This window comes from Gadus chalcogrammus, chromosome 1, assembly GCF_026213295.1.
Source record: "Gadus chalcogrammus isolate NIFS_2021 chromosome 1, NIFS_Gcha_1.0, whole genome shotgun sequence".
In the NCBI taxonomy this organism is placed as follows: domain Eukaryota; kingdom Metazoa; phylum Chordata; class Actinopteri; order Gadiformes; family Gadidae; genus Gadus; species Gadus chalcogrammus.
In genome coordinates this window covers 17,113,799-17,131,406 of record NC_079412.1, presented here as the reverse complement: position 1 = coordinate 17,131,406, position 17,608 = coordinate 17,113,799, and the positions used below count along the sequence as shown (strand labels likewise).

At 45.1% G+C, this 17,608-nt stretch overlaps 1 protein-coding gene across 1 annotated transcript; it reads left to right on the top strand.

Annotated features, from left to right (window-relative positions):
• Positions 1 to 9,968: 9,968 nt before the first annotated feature.
• Positions 9,969 to 17,599, top strand: slc6a1a (solute carrier family 6 member 1a). Its single transcript, XM_056586674.1, has 15 exons — positions 9,969 to 10,197; positions 10,365 to 10,496; positions 10,630 to 10,730; positions 10,873 to 10,982; positions 11,320 to 11,452; positions 12,465 to 12,599; positions 12,682 to 12,785; positions 14,634 to 14,758; positions 14,926 to 15,038; positions 15,647 to 15,778; positions 15,993 to 16,095; positions 16,502 to 16,602; positions 16,746 to 16,913; positions 17,084 to 17,283; positions 17,413 to 17,599. Exons 1-15 carry the CDS (start codon positions 9,969 to 9,971, stop codon positions 17,597 to 17,599), a joined length of 2,073 nt encoding a protein of 690 aa, XP_056442649.1.
• Positions 17,600 to 17,608: the final 9 nt, after the last annotated feature.

The window sequence follows — 17,608 nt, the reverse complement described above, 5'->3', positions numbered from 1 at the left end:
CTGAATGATACGCACGTTGAATGAAACCAAGACATGTAGGATTTTAGATAAACTAATACAGATCCCTCGAATCAGATTAATTCATCGAAGTCAATTAAATGTAGAAAAATCTTTCATGGTTGTCTGAATGTAACTTAGTATTCAATATGAACGTATTCCTCTTGCTACGGTTATGATAATCAACTAACACAAATCACTTTCCACTCTGTTTTGGCTGTTCCTAACAAATCTTTTTGGACACAGGAATACAAATAGGACATATTTAAATGTGTTTTACATAATGTCAAAGCTTTGTGAAACATTGTCCTTGCATAACTACATTTAATGTCAGACCGGATGAAATCACAAGATCCGCCCCACATCCGCCCCGAAGCCATCAGCAATAACACTGCAGAATGTCCAAAATCCCTTATCTTATTCATTCATGGTGCAGAGAATAATTTGCTGCATTCATATTATTATTATGTTTTAGTTTGTTATTGTATTCTTGACGAAGATAAGACTTGATCTACCTCACTAAGGTCAATGACGTCGCTGAGCTCAAGAAGGAAAACGTTGATTGTGTTATTTTCTCAGACTGGCAGATCATTACAGTTTTTCTCAATCATTTAAACACGTTTTCTGAAACTATAGCTCAATTTCCCAAAACTCTAAACACAAACCTGAGAAGAGTTAATCATTTTGTCAAAACTACACAAATTCTTCTCAAAACTGTCAGTAAACACAGCTATCAAATGAATATCTCTTAGAGAGCATCAATTAAACACCGGTGTGATCTTACAAAAAGGTAACAAAGCAAATATATATGTCTTTACTGTAATACAGTAAAATGTTCAGCTGAACTGACTGCAAAAAAAAAGCTTTTCGTAGGCCAACAAAAAATAAAAAATAAGAATGTAAATGAGGTGAAACAGATCTACATGTAAATCAGTATGTATCCCACCTCCAATCCTGGTCAGGCCAGAGGACCATATCTACAACACAGCAGAGCTCACCTGAGGCCTCTTTGATGCTCTGACACATGATTGAAGTGTTTTGCCAGTTGTTTGAACAGGTGAGAAGTGAGTTAGACTTATTGGTAATTAGTTGTTGCGTTTTGAAGGCCAGTGTGATAAATGATGAGATTTGTGCTTAGAGTTTAGCAAAAATGTAAAAACAGTGGAATTGTGCTTAGAGTTTAGCAGTCAGGAGTCTTGAAGTTGATACATGAGCTTCCAGTTTTCAGAATTGTGTGCATAGTTCCATTTTTTGTGTGTCGAGAAAAACTGTAATTAGACTGAAATGGCTCCCATCACCCTCAACACAAGGCTGGATCCCTCTAGCCTGGCGTGATGTCTCACAACCGCTGACCAACTCAGGGTGCACATTTCACACATCGTGTTCTATGTCCTGGGGATGCATTTGACCCAAATGCGAGAGAGAAAGAAATCACGCCCGCTCTGGTGATATTTAATTCAATTTCAGAAATGTAATCAGAAACCTTCAAGTTCATTTGCAGCTTAGGTGTTAGATTAGTCTCTTGTTGTACATTGTATATTGTATATTGAGAGAGAGAGAGAGAGAGAGAGAGAGAGAGAGAGAGAGAGAGAGGAGAGAGAGAGAGAAGAGAGAGAGAGAGGGGAGAGAGGGAGAGAGAGAGAGATATAAGAGAGAGAGAGAGAGAGAGAGAGAGAGAGAGAGAGAGAGAGATGAATACAGCTAGCTTATACACAGGCCAGAGCTGATCGGCTTCTGATTGTTCGCCATCTCCCCTCCGTAATAAGTAATTATTGAGCGTCCTCACTGGTGAGTCCTCGCACAGCGGGGGGACGGGGCAGGGTAGGCAAGTGGGGATTGGTGGTTGGAGAAGTGGTGCTGGGACGGATTACGGCTGACGTCAACGGCACATGTCACCGGGCCGCCCGTCCGAGGGTCCTGCAAGCGCTCGGGCTTGGAGCGCCTTAGAGAGCCTTACTGGAGCGTGTTGTCCATCAGTGGCAACCCACTCTTGTCGGCTCTGGAAGAGTATGGGTGTAGACTGGGGGGGAGGGAAACGGTGCGGGGGAGGGGGGGAGGATGGAAGGGGGACTGGGGGGGCTCTAGTGGATGGGTTGGACCAGCAGCTTCCTCAGCTTTGAAGATGATAAACCCTTTAAAACCATGACAAATATTTTCCCTCAATTTTGCCTGGGGGTAAAAAATGAGGCGGGAGGTGGGGGTGGTTGTAGGTATTCATAGCAGGAAAAGCTACAAAAATATGTGTATGCATATACATATTTATGGATGTATATATTGCAACCAGTCTCGCATGATTTGTGAGTTGTTTCTTCTGTGGAGAAAAGGATATCTACAGAAAACGTTGAGGAGAAACCTCTTTAATCTGACGGTGCTGATGGTCTCCTTCAGTATCTCTCCATACAGTAAGACAGAGCGACACCAGCATGGACAGATAACGTTCCCAAAATCAGGACACACAGCATGTGGTTCAGTCAGGCTACGAAACAGTAAATCAACCTCTGATGTCAATGGCAGTCGTGGCTGCGCGGCAAGTTCGACAGCAAGGTTCAGACCGTCCAGTTTCCATAGTGATACGGTTGAATGGAGGAGATTAGCGGAGGGCCAGTGTGGTGAGCTGGGATTGCAGGCTTCCGTCAAAGCCTTATATTTCAAGAGCTCCCTGTCTTTGTTCACTCCCATTCACTTTGGGAGATGGGCGCTTTCCCCCACTGCTTCTGACAGAGAGATGGTTAGTGGCGGCACGGTAGTTTGTATATTTGTACACTTCACAACGCTACCTCCACAAAACAAAGATCCTACCGGAAAATTGTAATAGTGTTTTTTTTGTGAAAGTCCTATTCCTCGCAAAATAATTTGAAACCACCATTTCAACTATAAATAATAATAATGTTTTTAGATATTAAAAACACCGAAATATATAGAAACATTATTGCTAATTATAGTTGAAAAAATATAGTTTGTGTTTTGTCCATTCATAATATGAGCAGAATGGTTAAATTCGGTCGAATGCTACTACAGGAATCGCAGCATATGAAGAGGCAGTTTTCGATGAATCAGTTATCACTCTTTAGTGGTTACTCTATTTGTGATATTCTGACACAAATGATTCCTTCGTTTGTATTACTCCCGTGTCATAACACTAATTTGTCTTGATTAGCACAGCAAGCAGAATGAACGCATCCAAATAAAATAACAATATTGATATTACATATGGCATAAACCAATTTTGGTGATGTAAAAGCAATAAACTACTACAGACAAATCGTTACTAATAAATAGACAGAAACTCCCTGGTCAGCTCTAGATTTCTATGGAAAAATAAATAGTTGTTATGTTCTAATTCATTTAGCAGAAATAAATAGTATCATATTAATAATGATACAACCCATTTTGTGTCTGATTATTATCATTAACTAGTTGGAAAAGGCTAGAAAAGTTAGAAAGTGGCAAACGTCCAAACAAATCCCCAGAGTAAGGGTTCATGCTCACATTTGTCTATTCAGATCATGATGTTTGCTATTTCACTATAACAAAAGCAGGGTGCTGGTTATGTTATACTTATTTCATACAGAATTTAGTGTTCTCAAACAGCATTGTAGAAATGTAAAAATCGTTTAATGTAGGAACGTTCTGTTTTGTAATGTCCTAAATGTAATCGAGTCATTTCAATTATCCTTTTGTGGCATTATTGATGCAACATTTGAAGGTGAGACTCAAACCAATCCAGGTTGGTTATTCCTCTTAGAGGTTGTTCTCCAATCTCCCCCTCACATTGGTAGGTGTACATCTGTGGCCGTCTCCCGTTGTGCTTTTGAGCACTTTCTGAATCCTCGCCATCCTCCAATAATGGACTTTCTGTAGGTTCATTAAGCATTTCCCATGCCGGCAGCGTGGCGGTGCCCTGGCAGAGAGAGAGAGAGAGACGTATAAGAAAAGAGAGCGAGGGAGAAAGAGAGAGAGGAGAGCGATTATGGTGTTGCCTAGCAACACATGTACAATTTGAAGCGATTTAGTACCCCCACTTCGCCTTCAACACCCCTGCATATATATCTATTATCATGGAGGTCATAGTTTTACACAGACGGGCTGTCAGACTGTGGACAGACCAACAGACCAACACAGCCCCCCCCCCCGAGGAAATGGAAACAAAGGAAATGCTGATGCTTCCCATTACATTTGGTATCACACACACCGGGCTGTGTGCCTGTCTCCCTAGTCCTCCTTCCCTTCGCAGCTGCAGCCAACCAACTCAGGTTGAGCTGTTTGGTGGGGAATGAAACAGAGAGCCACTATGTAGGTCACGGTGGATTCTGAGTGGTCTTACCTTACACAGAGAGTAAGGAGCCTGCTCTGAAGAACACTGCATATTGAGAACATATATTGCCCAATCTCGGTCACTGATTGTTGCATCATGCAACACAAATGTAAACACTGTCTACAGACATATTGTGTGTGTGTGTGTGTGTGTGTGTGTGTGTGTGTGTGTGTGTGTGTGTGTGTGTGTGTGTGTGTGTGTGTGTGTGTGTGTGTGTGTGTGTGTGTGTGTGTGTGTGTGTGTGTGTGTGTGCGTGCGTGCGTGTGTGTGTGTGTGTGTGTGTTTTAGTGTGTGTGTGTGTGCGTGTGTCTTGGTGTGCGTATGGGTCCACGTGTTTGTTTGCATGTGCAGGTGAGTGTGTATGTGAATGTGTGTGTTTGATTGTGTCTGTGAGAGAGTGAGCACAAATGACACATGAGTGTGTGTACAGGTAAGCACATAAACACATGTGTCTGTTTGCATGCATGAATATTTGTACGCATCTGTGTGAGGGGAATGTTTGTGGGACACAAACAAAATATGAAGAAAGGAGAAAGAACTACAAAGAGGGAGATAGAGACAGAGAGAGAGACAGAGATAGAGAGCCAGAGAGAGAGGGAGAGACAGAGAGAGAGAGAGAGAGAGACAGAGAGAGAGAGAGACAGAGACTGAGCCAGAGAGAGAGCCAGAGAGAGAGAGAGAGAGAGAGAGAGAGAGAGAGATCGAGAGAGAGAGAGGATGATGAGAGAGAGAGAGGAGAGAGAGATCGAGAGATGAGAGAGAGAGCCAGAGAGAGAGAGAGAGAGAGAGAGAGAGAGAGAGAGAGAGAGAGAGAGAGAGAGAGAGTTGAGGCAGAGCTGCTGCGGCATTCACTTCACAGCAATTTAGGTCATGCTAAACAAATGCGTTACTGGAAGCAGCACAGACAAATAGGAGCACGGAGTCTTGAGGTGATATCAGTCTTGAAGGCGACTACACATTGTCTCATTCACTTTGGCCTGAGACGTACTGATTCTGGATCCGATATTGAATAAGACCCACGATACGAGTTGTGTTTCCCGGCCAATAATTATTCCTGCAGTAGCAAAACAAACCTGACTGATCTAACGCATCTATGCTGTGTTTATGAACACAATTTGTTTCTGTTCTGTTTATCATATGCATAGGATTCATAGTGACAACATAGTGACAACCAACTATATTAATTAGCACTAGTGTAACACAGTATATTTATATTGTGTCTATCCTTAGAAGATGAATCACTAACTGTTGACCTACCCAGCAACTGTCCTTTGTATCATGTTTTGAACTGCCTTTCAAAGAGAAAGAGATTATGGATTTGGACCCTCCCCATCAAGAAACACGGGTTTTAGAACTCTATTAGGATGAGCATCAAGGGAGACATGATAGTGGTTTAATTTGCCTTCATAGATCTTCTACCCCCAGCCGTTTCTACTTCTGGACACACGTCGTACTGCAGATGATCTAGCATTTGATTGGCAAACATGTTTGGAACAACAAAAAAGTGCACTGTGGTGGGCACCATTTTAGCAATGGCTATGGGTAAACAAGGCTGCAATAATATGAATAAAATATGGGCAATTCTCATGATTAGCATGCTAATGACTAATCATCATGCTAATCAGTTGGTGTGCGACCTCAAATGGCAGATTGGTGGTGAGAAACATGAGGCCGTGAATCATCCTCCTGTGGCTGACAAACCCAAGGCTGAAGGAATATCTGGTGGAAGAAAATACTATTTCAGTATATAGTCTTGTTCTTAAACACGGGGAATGTCTCATAAAATGCAAAGAACAAAAAGTGTTTATTTAAGAGTTACATGCATTTACAGTCTAGACATGGGGAATTATGGGACTGAATTTGAATTTTTCTCATATTAAATATTTATTCCACTATTTGGAAAAAGCAGGAAAATCCATGCTAATGAACCTTGTATCACAGCGCCATCAGCAATATTCATATTGCGCACTTATAAAACAAAAACACTTTTGGAGGCAATGATGTATATCGCAAAGGGTTGGATATATCCCAATCCTTCTTCCTTAACAATACAATTTAATAGGCATCTGAACTCAGGGCAATCCATCTCAATGGAGCAGGTATTTGACAGGGGGGGGGGGGGGGCTGGGTCAGCTCATGGAGTTGTCATGAGAAAATAAAGCGGCGGGAAGGATTCCAGCACAACAGTGCTGGAATCACCGCAGAAAATCATACTGAGAATAAAAAATAAAAACAGAACGCATGAGTGGGTGGGGGTGGGGGTTGGGGTCATGGACTGGGTCAGCTGAAGGAGCAGCCAGGGTGTCAACGGGTGCAGCAGCCGTGTCCCCACCTTCTTCAGCAGGTGTGTGCATAAGTGTCCTGTCACACACACACACACACACACACACACACACACACACACACACACACACACACACACACACACACACACACACACACACACACACACACACACACACACACACACACACACACACACACACACACACACACACACACACACACACACGCACACACACATGTCCTGAGGGACAAACACACAGATGGGATTTTAAATGCTACATTTGGTGTGGTATCGTTTAATGGTCTAGCTCACCCATCGTTGGTTCACCATCTGGTGCACTGCGAGCAGCACTAGCAGTGTGTGAACATTTACACTTTAGTGAGCTCTGCTGTTTTCATCCCTCTGATTAGCCTATCACAGCACCACCAGCTCTGTGCTCTTCATCGCTCATGCACCCGCTCACTGAATAATATAGCGGGTGTAGTCGGCATGCAACAGGTATACATGTTGAACACAGGGAATACAAAGAACAAATCATCTTTTGAGTTGAATTTCAGTTCTCAGATAATATGTTTTAAAGAAAAATGGTGATAATGTGTATAGTCATGCTGATAGGTCCAATTCACATGGGAAAAAGTACAAATGCACATTGTGCTCTTCAACTTAAAAGTCCCAGGCCAGCCAGGGACTATTATGCATTACAAAGCTGTATTGCCTCATCTGAAGGTCGGTTCAGGCCTTTTTAGGTAAGTAACACAGGCAAGACAACACTTACCCCTTTATCTCAAAACTTTAAAAAAGAATTAGTCCTTGATAAAAAAAAATGGTGTTTCATCTTGTCCTTGATTATTTTATGTTAGAAGAAATAATGAAAAATAAGCGTGTTCAGGCTTTGACCACTTGTTTTCCCTCTCGGATAGAAGTGTCCTTTCAAATCATTTTTCGTAAAAAAGAAAAAAGCTGAACCCGAACAGGATATTTGATCCTTCGTCACTACTAGTTAATATTCGACGACGCCTGGATGAAAACAGACAATCGGCAGTTGTTCCCTCCCTTGATGGACGGACTCATCTCTCATCTCCCCACAAAGCAGCCACTGTCTGGAGGCTCCACACATGTGGGTCTGCAATTATTAACACAGCAGCTCTCCATATGTTTCCATCTTGCACAAGAACATTTCCTATCATTCCGGGGGGAGTGTGGGGGGTGTTGGAGTTAGATCTGACCAGCACACGAGCAGCCTCATCCACTTCTCTGTATCATTTAAACGTGTGTCAAACACCCCAAAGTAAATATTCGATGATCCGGAATGTATCGGTTTCCATGCAGCCACCTGCAGCTTGCATGGTACATAAGGGTCATGCCAGAGGCCCCCATAGGGGCTATGTCTGTCCCATATCACCGTTGAAAAACTCATTTGTGATGTTTGATAAAAAAAAAACAATCAAAGAAAAGAAAAACACAACAAAAAAAATGATATAAACATATCAACGAGGACACGCTCAGATGCATTGTCAGTGCATGCCTACATAGACGAGGGGAGAAGGGGGGGGGGCGACTTTCAGATGACATTGGCGCTGTGAGTAGATGGGAGGTGAAGACTGGCGCTCTGCTAGACGCTTCTTGTGCGTGTGTTGATGCTGGAGACGCTCTAACGGCTGCTCCTCCCGTGTTGATTCAGCCCACCTCTTCAGCACCGGGCGCTGGACAGCTCCCCTTCTCCTTCTCACCGGTTGGTGTGTGTGTGCGCGTGTTGGGTTTTGTTTTCGTGCACGCGATCTCTCTTGAGGACACCTTTTTTGTTGAAAGCTTCGACCCGAGCCTTTTCTTTTTAATGGAAATAAAGTGTATGCGTGCTCCACGAAAAACGGGAAGTTTACAACTTCAAGAGGAACCTATATCCTACCGGATACCTCATTGCATCAGGACTCGGGGTGCCAGCGAGCGACACAGCCTCGGAGCCAGCAGAAAACACCGATTCATTGTGAGTAAAGCAAATATTGGTTTTGTACTCCCGTGTATGTGGGATCCATATAAATGAGTCCCAATGAGAGCTAGACGCATTTTATCGATTGCAAATAGGCCTGTATTTGATGATGGATTGACGTGCATCGGAAGCTGTTAGTTAGTTGAAGACATGCAGCGTCCGTACAAACTAGTCTTTACATCTATAGGCTTTAGCCAGTTGAACGCAGAATTGATTATTGTCCGCGGTGCATTGGATGATGGTGCAAATGAGTCCACGCATATTTCTTTGTTAAATAGTGCGTTCGCTTCAAATGTTTTTGTCCGGAAAGAATATTATTGTACATTTGCATACGCTGATGGAGAAAGAGATGATTTAAGATCTGGAAAATGTGTCTCCGATAATGCGATTATGTTGTTTGGTTTTTTAAGGACCGAGCTGTCTGTGTTGAAGTCTTTATTTGTGTGTTTTAAATCGGTTGTTACTCATGGAAGCTGCAAGTGGCATGATGACAAGGTGTTTGCGTAAATCTCGAGGTCTATTTCGCATCATCTTGGACCGTCCTTCGCGCAATGTGTGTGTGTGTGTGTGTGTGTGTGTGTGTGTGTGTGTGTGTGTGTGTGTGTGTGTGTGTGTGTGTGTGTGTGTGTCTGTGTGTGTGTGTGTGTGTGTGTGTGTGTGTGTGTGTGTGTGTGTGTGTGTGTGTGTGTGTGTGTGTGTGTGTGTGTGTGTGTGTGTGTGTGTGTGTGTGTGTGTGTGTGTGTGTGTTTGGGTCTGTGTGTGCATGATATGAATGCAAAATTTAGTCAGAAAGTTTTTTTTTTCCTTCTTCATTGATGCTGGAAACGTCAGTGCTTCCACTGGCGGATCGACGGTTAATTGGCGCCTTTGCTTTGTTGAGCCTATCATGTGTGTTCTCCTCTGGCTGCTGCTCATATACACGCCATCCCTACAGTCTGCTTTATTTAGAGGGAATGAGGGTTATGATTGACTTCTGGATTTGATGACAAAAAAAGTATGCATATATATATGTAAACATAATATTATTATAAAAATTAAAAAAAACATTAGGGCTATTGCGTGGATTTGTCATACGCATAGTCTTTGGAAAATTGTGCACAAACATTTCGTTTTTGTGTTAGCAAAAAACAATCTTTATTAGCAAAAGAACAATAAAAAAAACAATTTGACGAATGATTTCCTCCCGAGAAATCCACCAATCGCTCTGTGCACGGTTTCAGGTCGACGGCAACTGACGAGCCGCGTCCGCTGAGACTTCACCTCCTCCTCCGTCAACAATTTTGGTCCGAGGGGTTTGGTGTCAAACCGCGAAGCTGCTGTCTACGTGGACTGGTGCTGAAGCCTCCCGTCCTACTGCCAGGACCTTTGCCAAAGCCAGAGACATGGCGACGAACGGCACTAAAGCGGATGGACAAGTAACAGAACTTAACGAAGTGGCCACTAATGACAAACCCAAGTCGTTGGATTTGAAAACCGAGAAGCAGAAAAAGGATCTACCTGACAGGGAAACATGGGGAGGGAGATTTGATTTCCTCCTGTCGTGTGTCGGTTATGCAATTGGATTGGGCAACGTCTGGAGATTTCCCTATCTCTGTGGCAAAAATGGAGGAGGTAAACAATTTTTTTATTATGCCAATTTGTCAATGCAGCTTTTGATGATGTTTCTATTCTGCCCTGATACTCATTCATGAATCATCATATCCATATAACATGTCTGGCTATGCTTTCTTGGGATATAGTGCATCTATGCTTAACGTACTCTACCTTCTCCCATCCAGGGGCCTTTCTCATCCCCTATTTTCTGACCCTGATATTTGCTGGGATGCCCTTGTTTCTGCTTGAAACCTCCCTGGGCCAATACACCTCCATTGGGGGTCTTGGTGTGTGGAAGCTGGCCCCTGTGTTTAAAGGTATACAGAAAACATAGAGGGGGGGGAGGAGGGGGGAGCTTTAATGCTCTTGCACTTTGAGGGCAAATGATATTTTAGAAATGTGTGGTGCGGCGTGCAAGGGTTAACTGAATCTATCGATGCTCTGTGACAGGTGTTGGGCTCGCAGCAGCTGTCCTGTCCTTCTGGCTCAACATATACTACATTGTCATCATTTCTTGGGCCATTTACTACCTGTACAACTCCTTCACCTCTGTAAGTATCCTGCAGCCTTCCCATGACTTAGACTTAAACAGTGGCGTCAGTCCCTCTTCGAAGCATCCCATTGGTCCTTGTCCCGACCTCAATCTCCTCACAACAAAGAAACCTACAAAAATTTGATTTTTTTCTCTTCCAGGATCTTCCATGGAGCTCATGTGGCAACTCATGGAACACAGACAAATGTTATTCAAACTACAGCATCGTAGACACCACCAACCTCACCAGTTCCGTGCTGGAGTTCTGGGAGTAAGAGATTTACTAGTTCACTCCAGCAGGCATTTTGTTCTGCATTTGGTCTGCCGGGCAGCAGCCCACATAACCGAGATGTGTAAAACGTCTCTATCTCCAGCACAGATTCCTGCATTGTGTGTGCACATGCATGCATGGCTGCGTGCGTGCGAGCAAGTGAGCCTGTGCTTGTGTGCGTGCGCGAGCCTGCGCGCGAGTGAGCAATTGTGTGTGTGTGTGTGTGTGTGTGTGTGTGTGTGTGTGTGTGTGTGTGTGTGTGTGTGTGCGTGCGTGCGTGCGTGCGTGTGTGTGTGTGTGGATAATAGACCCATTGTTGCCGGCTGTGGTCTTACAGGCGCAACATGCACCAGATGACGGATGGCTTGGAGAAACCAGGAACGATCCGGCTGCCGCTGGCGATAACGCTGGCCATCGCCTGGGTGCTGGTGTACTTCTGCATCTGGAAAGGTGTTGGCTGGACAGGAAAGGTACGAGATGATGAAACAAAACCACGGGCTCAGCGCACAAATGGACCCCTGAGGGTTTGTTCCCCAGCAGGCTGGCAGTGTAGGGGCCGGGACGCAATGAGGATCACGCTCATATGAGCTCATTCATCATTTAGATGAGCATTACTATTGTCAAATGGATCCTTTTTTTCCCCCTTTTAAAAACGAGACATCCAACTCGCGTGTTTGCTAATCCTATTGCTACACACGGTTCGCTCTCCGCTAATTCAAATTGTCCCCCCGACACCACTGTTCATCGACGTTGTGTGGGTGTGTGTGTGCCTGTGCGTGTGTGTGTGGGTGTGTGTGTGCCTGTGTGTGTGTGTGTGTGTGTGTGTGTGGGTGTGGGTGTGCCTGTGTGTGTGTGTGTGTGTGTGTGTGTGTGTGTGTGTGTGTGTGTGTGTGTGTGTGTGTGTGTGTGTGTGTGTGTGTGTGTGTGTGTGTGTGTGTGTGTGTGTGTGTGTGTGTGTATGTGGATGTCTCTGTGTGTGGATGTGGTGATAGGGGAACACAATTCAGTTTGGCTCATTCCCTTCCCCTATCACCACATCCCAACCTCCACACACACACACACACACACACACACACACACACACACACACACACACACACACACACACACACATACACAGTAATTGTGTAACGTTTACCAAGTCAAATGTGTCACGTGAGGGTGGCAAATAAAATTTGTTCTGGGAGACAAATATCCCATTCCCCCCAGAGACGCCTCACAGGGCACACAGCGATCGAAACGGTCGCTACAGGGAATGTAATCAGGTTGAAGCTGTAATCATTTCTACAACTGAACCACTCTGTCTCTGTCAAACGTTTCACCTGACACTGCAACCCTTGTCTTTGTTTCTATGGTAAATAACCACATTGTCTAGGTAAGCATGACACGCCGTCACTGATCTTACAACCACAGCATTGGATTCACGGTTCTAGTGTGCCTGCTAATAATTATTAAACGACACCTGTTTTCTCTTTCTTGCAGGTGGTCTACTTCTCAGCCACCTACCCTTACTTCATGCTGTTCATTCTCTTCATCCGTGGGGTGACTCTGCCCGGGGCCAAAGAAGGAATCATGTTCTACATCACCCCCGACTTCAACAAACTGAAGGAATCCGAGGTGAGGCCGTACACTGAGCTGCGTCACGTTGGTCTGCTGGTTCCCTTCGCAGGAGGACCAACGACGGTGTGTCTGTTGACAGGTATGGCTGGACGCTGCCACGCAGATCTTCTTCTCCTACGGATTGGGCCTGGGCTCGCTGATAGCGCTGGGCAGCTACAACCCCTTCAAGAACAACGTGTACCGGTAAGAAGGGAAGAAGAACAGAGAGGGATGTTACAGTTTTTTCCTATCGTTTTCGGTCATGTACCCATACTATGGTCACTTTTCCCTATCACTTAACACAGTGGGCTTTAGAGACACACACCTCTGCATATCTGTTAACCTTTGGTGCAAAATGCACTACAACAACCACACCACAAACAATGCTGCCATAACTTAACACATGTTTCCTCTCAGAACACTATGACCTAAAAAACACTAACATCTTGAAGCATTGCCAATTGCATATATAAAATGTTGCTGTGTCCTCCAGTTTGGCATAGATTTCCTGTAGTGTTGCATTGAAAAAAAGAGAAAAAACACAGACAAACACTTCTTTGGACTACAGTAATAAAGTTTGTAATATTACAGTATGACAATCCAAGCCAAGTATCTGCTGACAGTGTTCATATGTCGGTTTACCTCCCACAAAAGATGTCACAATTGAGTGTGGTAAATGTACTGTAATTGTAAATACAGTAAATACTGTAAGTGTTTTATGAGAAACTGAGAATAACAATTTTCAGTTTTTGTAATGCAAATTACATACAGTAAGTACGTAATATATGATCCAGAAACAAATCACAAACACAACAGTTTTTTTCACTGTGCTTCACTTTTTGGAGATTTTGTCACAGTGCAAGTGTTACACAAAACAGAAAATACATTACCAAAAAATGCAATGCACAAAACCTTCACATACTGTATATTACAATAGCCCAACAGTGGCGCAGAATTGGGCTAATCCCTCCTATCCTCCGCATATGACCACCAGGTGTTTTGCATTGCAAAACTTATCCTCTGTGTTTTGTACAGATCATTGTATGTAGTGTTGCTTTTACGTAAAAAAAGTAATTCCATGCCAATTCACCAAGAACTATGGTGCACAGGGGGAAAAAAATCTAATTTACTGTAAAATAAAATAAATAAACTATAAACTAAATATTTTTTCTTATTCAAACATGTAACTTAATTTGTCTGTCCAAATGCAGCATCTTTCCATCTACAGTGATCTAAATTACTGTTTAGATCACTGTACTGTTACTGTTTTGAACAGAAAGTTCACTGTTTTGAACAGAGTATCTAAACATTGGTAAAATATGCTGTAGTTCCACAGCGTTTTGCCGGTAGTGAACATTGACTGGGGCAGGTATCCATGAAATTTGGAAGAAGGCGTCATTGCCAGCATTTGTATCTTAGCATAGGGGCAAGTAACCACAGTTTGGTTCACATGGTCTACTGGTATGCTCACTGTGTGAAGTATTTAGGGAATGTGAACATGGTTTAGGTAAATTGCCTAAAACGATAGGAAAAAACTGTAACAGTGAGATAATAACATCACAGAGAGACAAAAGCATGCTATAGAGTATATCAGTGTATCCAGGACCGATCGACTGTCTGGTAAGATAAAAGTGCCCAGCACTCTTGTGGAACCTTAGGAGAAGAACATTATTAAATTGACCAAGCGTTGCCAGCAAGTGAAACATAATTACCCTCATGAGGAGTATGCTTGTTTCCAGTACACTGCAGCACGGCTAAATGGGGAAACAGGCCGTCTGTCCCCGCAGCGCCACACTGTATGTTGGAATAATTCGCAAAAAAGACTAGTGACGTTGATGTTGTTTTGCCAAATCATATTGCAAAGCAAACATATTTACGCACAAGTGTGCTGCTATCCCCCCCCCCCCCCACCCCCCCCCCCCGTTATTGAAAAAAACCAAACAAGATGTCACCATTTCAAGGGAAGGAAGAAAACCCAAAAGAAAATAAGAGATGTACAATCATGTACTTAAACCTTTGACAACAGACATGTTTCACGTTGACTCTCCCCAGAGACTCCATCATCGTGTGCTTCATCAACTCGTGTACCAGCATGTTTGCCGGCCTCGTCATCTTCTCCATCGTGGGCTTCATGTCTCACGTGACTAAGAAGTCCATCGCCGAATTGGCAGCTTCAGGTGACAGAGACCCGGCCGCCTTCCTCACAAATTCTTCACTTCACCTCAACAAAAACTGCCAATCTGTCGCAATCCTGCATGGGGATGTCTCCCATCTATCTCCCGCTACCTGAGACGAATGCCTACCTCTCGTACTAAAGCTTAATCTCCCCCCCTTGATGATCCAGGTCCGGGCTTAGCTTTCCTGGCCTACCCAGAGGCTGTCACCCAGCTGCCGGTGTCTCCGCTGTGGGCCATACTGTTCTTCTCCATGCTGCTCATGCTGGGGATAGACAGCCAGGTAAGACGCTCGGAGACAGGGAGCGTGAGGTCTGACCTGGTTATGTGCGTGCAGGGGCATGTCAGGCCTGCCTCCCTAACCCCCACTCTCGGCGTCTGCTGTATGATAAGCATGCGGTTGTCTCCTTGGGGACAGATATAGCTGCACTTTGACATTCGCCGTCAAGTGCTGTTTGATGCAAGCGCGCCACCTCCGTCTGGCCATCTGTGCTCTTCAGTCGCCCCCCCGTGGCCTCGTTTCTTTTGTATCATATTTAGAAAACTGAAGGCAAGAACTCAGAAATGTTTTGCTAAATGCAGACTCACCCCAGATGCTGTGTGTCTATAAGCAGGTACAACCCATCGGGATGATAAGTGATACCGTGCCACAGTAACAGCTCTGTTGCATCACAGGGATAGATGTTCTTGTTGTGGCTCTGCGATTGTAAGCATTTTGCTTCAAGACGAAAATCCTCCAGAGTAACTATGCAAAGACTTCGTAATAAAGCTCTGTTGTATGGAGTGCTGCTAAGTATGCTTACTCCTTGGAGCTCCTTGCATCCAATGAAAGCTCTTCCAGAGTCTGTATCAGAGAACTCACACTTGTTTGACGGGGGATTCAACCTGCAGTTCTGCACCGTGGAGGGCTTCATCACCGCCCTGGTGGACGAGTTCCCCCGGCAGCTCCGCGGCAGGCGGGAGCTGTTCATCGCCGCCGTCTGCTTCGTGTCCTATCTCATTGGTCTGTCCAACATCACACAGGTACGCATTCGACTCAGCACCGCCTTCAGCATCGCTCACATTGCCAATGTGTCTAATATTATACGGATGGTAATTGACTTTGCAGACCATTTAAAATCCAATATGGTTATTAGGAGAGGATGTACTGTGAGGTAACCCCTTTAGTGTTTGGTGATTTATGGAGGTAATAATGGATGATAGTGAATCATTGCAAATCATTGTTGTTATTCTCCAGGGTGGCATCTACGTGTTCAAACTCTTTGACTACTACTCGGCCAGTGGGATGTGTCTGCTGTTCTTGGTCTTCTTCGAATGCATCTCCATATCCTGGTTCTACGGTGCGTACCACAGCCTAGTAGAGGGCCCACACCCGTTAGGAAATAGAAGATATGACTGAAAAATACAGCAGCTAAAAACCACAGTGGCAAAAAACCAAGGTCAAATGGTAGCATAACCGTCTTCACACCCCCAATCCTTTCCCCACCACATCTACACATGCACACACACACACACACACACACACACACACACACACACACACACACACACACACACACACACACACACACACACACACACACACACACACACACACACACACACACACACACACACACACACCCTGACAAGACGCCCGGCTCCAAGGACACCAGCCCTACTTCATTCGCCCTGTAACCATGCATGAAAAACCAGCGGCAAATTGAAATAAATTGGATCTGAATTTCCATTCATGTGTCCCCGCAGGTGTGAACAAGTTCTATGACAACATCGAGGAGATGATTGGCTACAGGCCGTGCATCTGGTGGAAGCTGTGCTGGGTGGTCTTCACCCCCATGATCGTGGGCGTAAGTCTACCACAGTTGCAGTGTGTCTGCAGTCATGCAATACGTTATGAAAAATTAAAAAAAAACAATCAATTCAATCGATATTATGTGCTGCCGGCCGGTGTTGTGCGGATGCATGAACAGTTGTTCCTGTGTGCCCCTAGGGAGTGTTCCTTTTCAGTGCTTTCCAGATGGTTCCTCTGAAGATGGGCGACTATGTGTTCCCGGCTTGGGGCCAGGGGGTGGGCTGGCTCATGGCACTGTCCTCCATGGTGCTCATACCTGGGTACATGGTGTACATGTATTTCGGACTGAAGGGGACCTTCAGAGAGGTGAGGAGGAGCAGAGAACCGTTGGCAGTCTGTGTCACGAAGGATGGAGTTGTCTGATCAAGTCCAACTAGATTTGCAATCTGCAGCCAAATGTTTCACGTTTTTGCATCTAGTTGTGTTGACTCCTTTGTCGCTCGCGTTGTAATGCTGAGGTTGTGTTTCTGTTCCAGCGCATTGGGATTATGTTCCAGCCCCCCGCGGTGACCCGGAGGCCTCTGGAGAACGGACCCGAGCAGCAGGCAGAGACCACCGTGGCTACCCTCGCTAGCCCCAGCAACGCACCTCCCACTAACCCCACTAGCCCCAGCAGCCCAGCTCCAGCCATCGTTGCTAGCCCCACGGCCGCGGCTAGCCCAGCTCCCCCAGCTCCCCCTGTAGCTGCTGCTGCTGCTCCCACTGTTGCTGCTGCTGCTCCCACTGTTGCTGCTGCTGCTGCTGCTGCTGCTGCCACTAGCCCAGCTGCAGCCACGGCCACCAGCCCTGTGAACCCAATCCCCAGCCAAACAACCACCACCACCACCACCACCACCCCCATCGTCACCACCGCCGCGCCAGCCGTCCCCGCCTCTGCGACCAGTCCAACCATCCCACCCCCAAACCCCACAAGCCCCCTGGAGCCGGCCAAACCGCCCCCCAACCCGGCCAGTCCGACCCCTAATTTGACCAGCCCAGAGGCCAATGTGTAGATATGGACG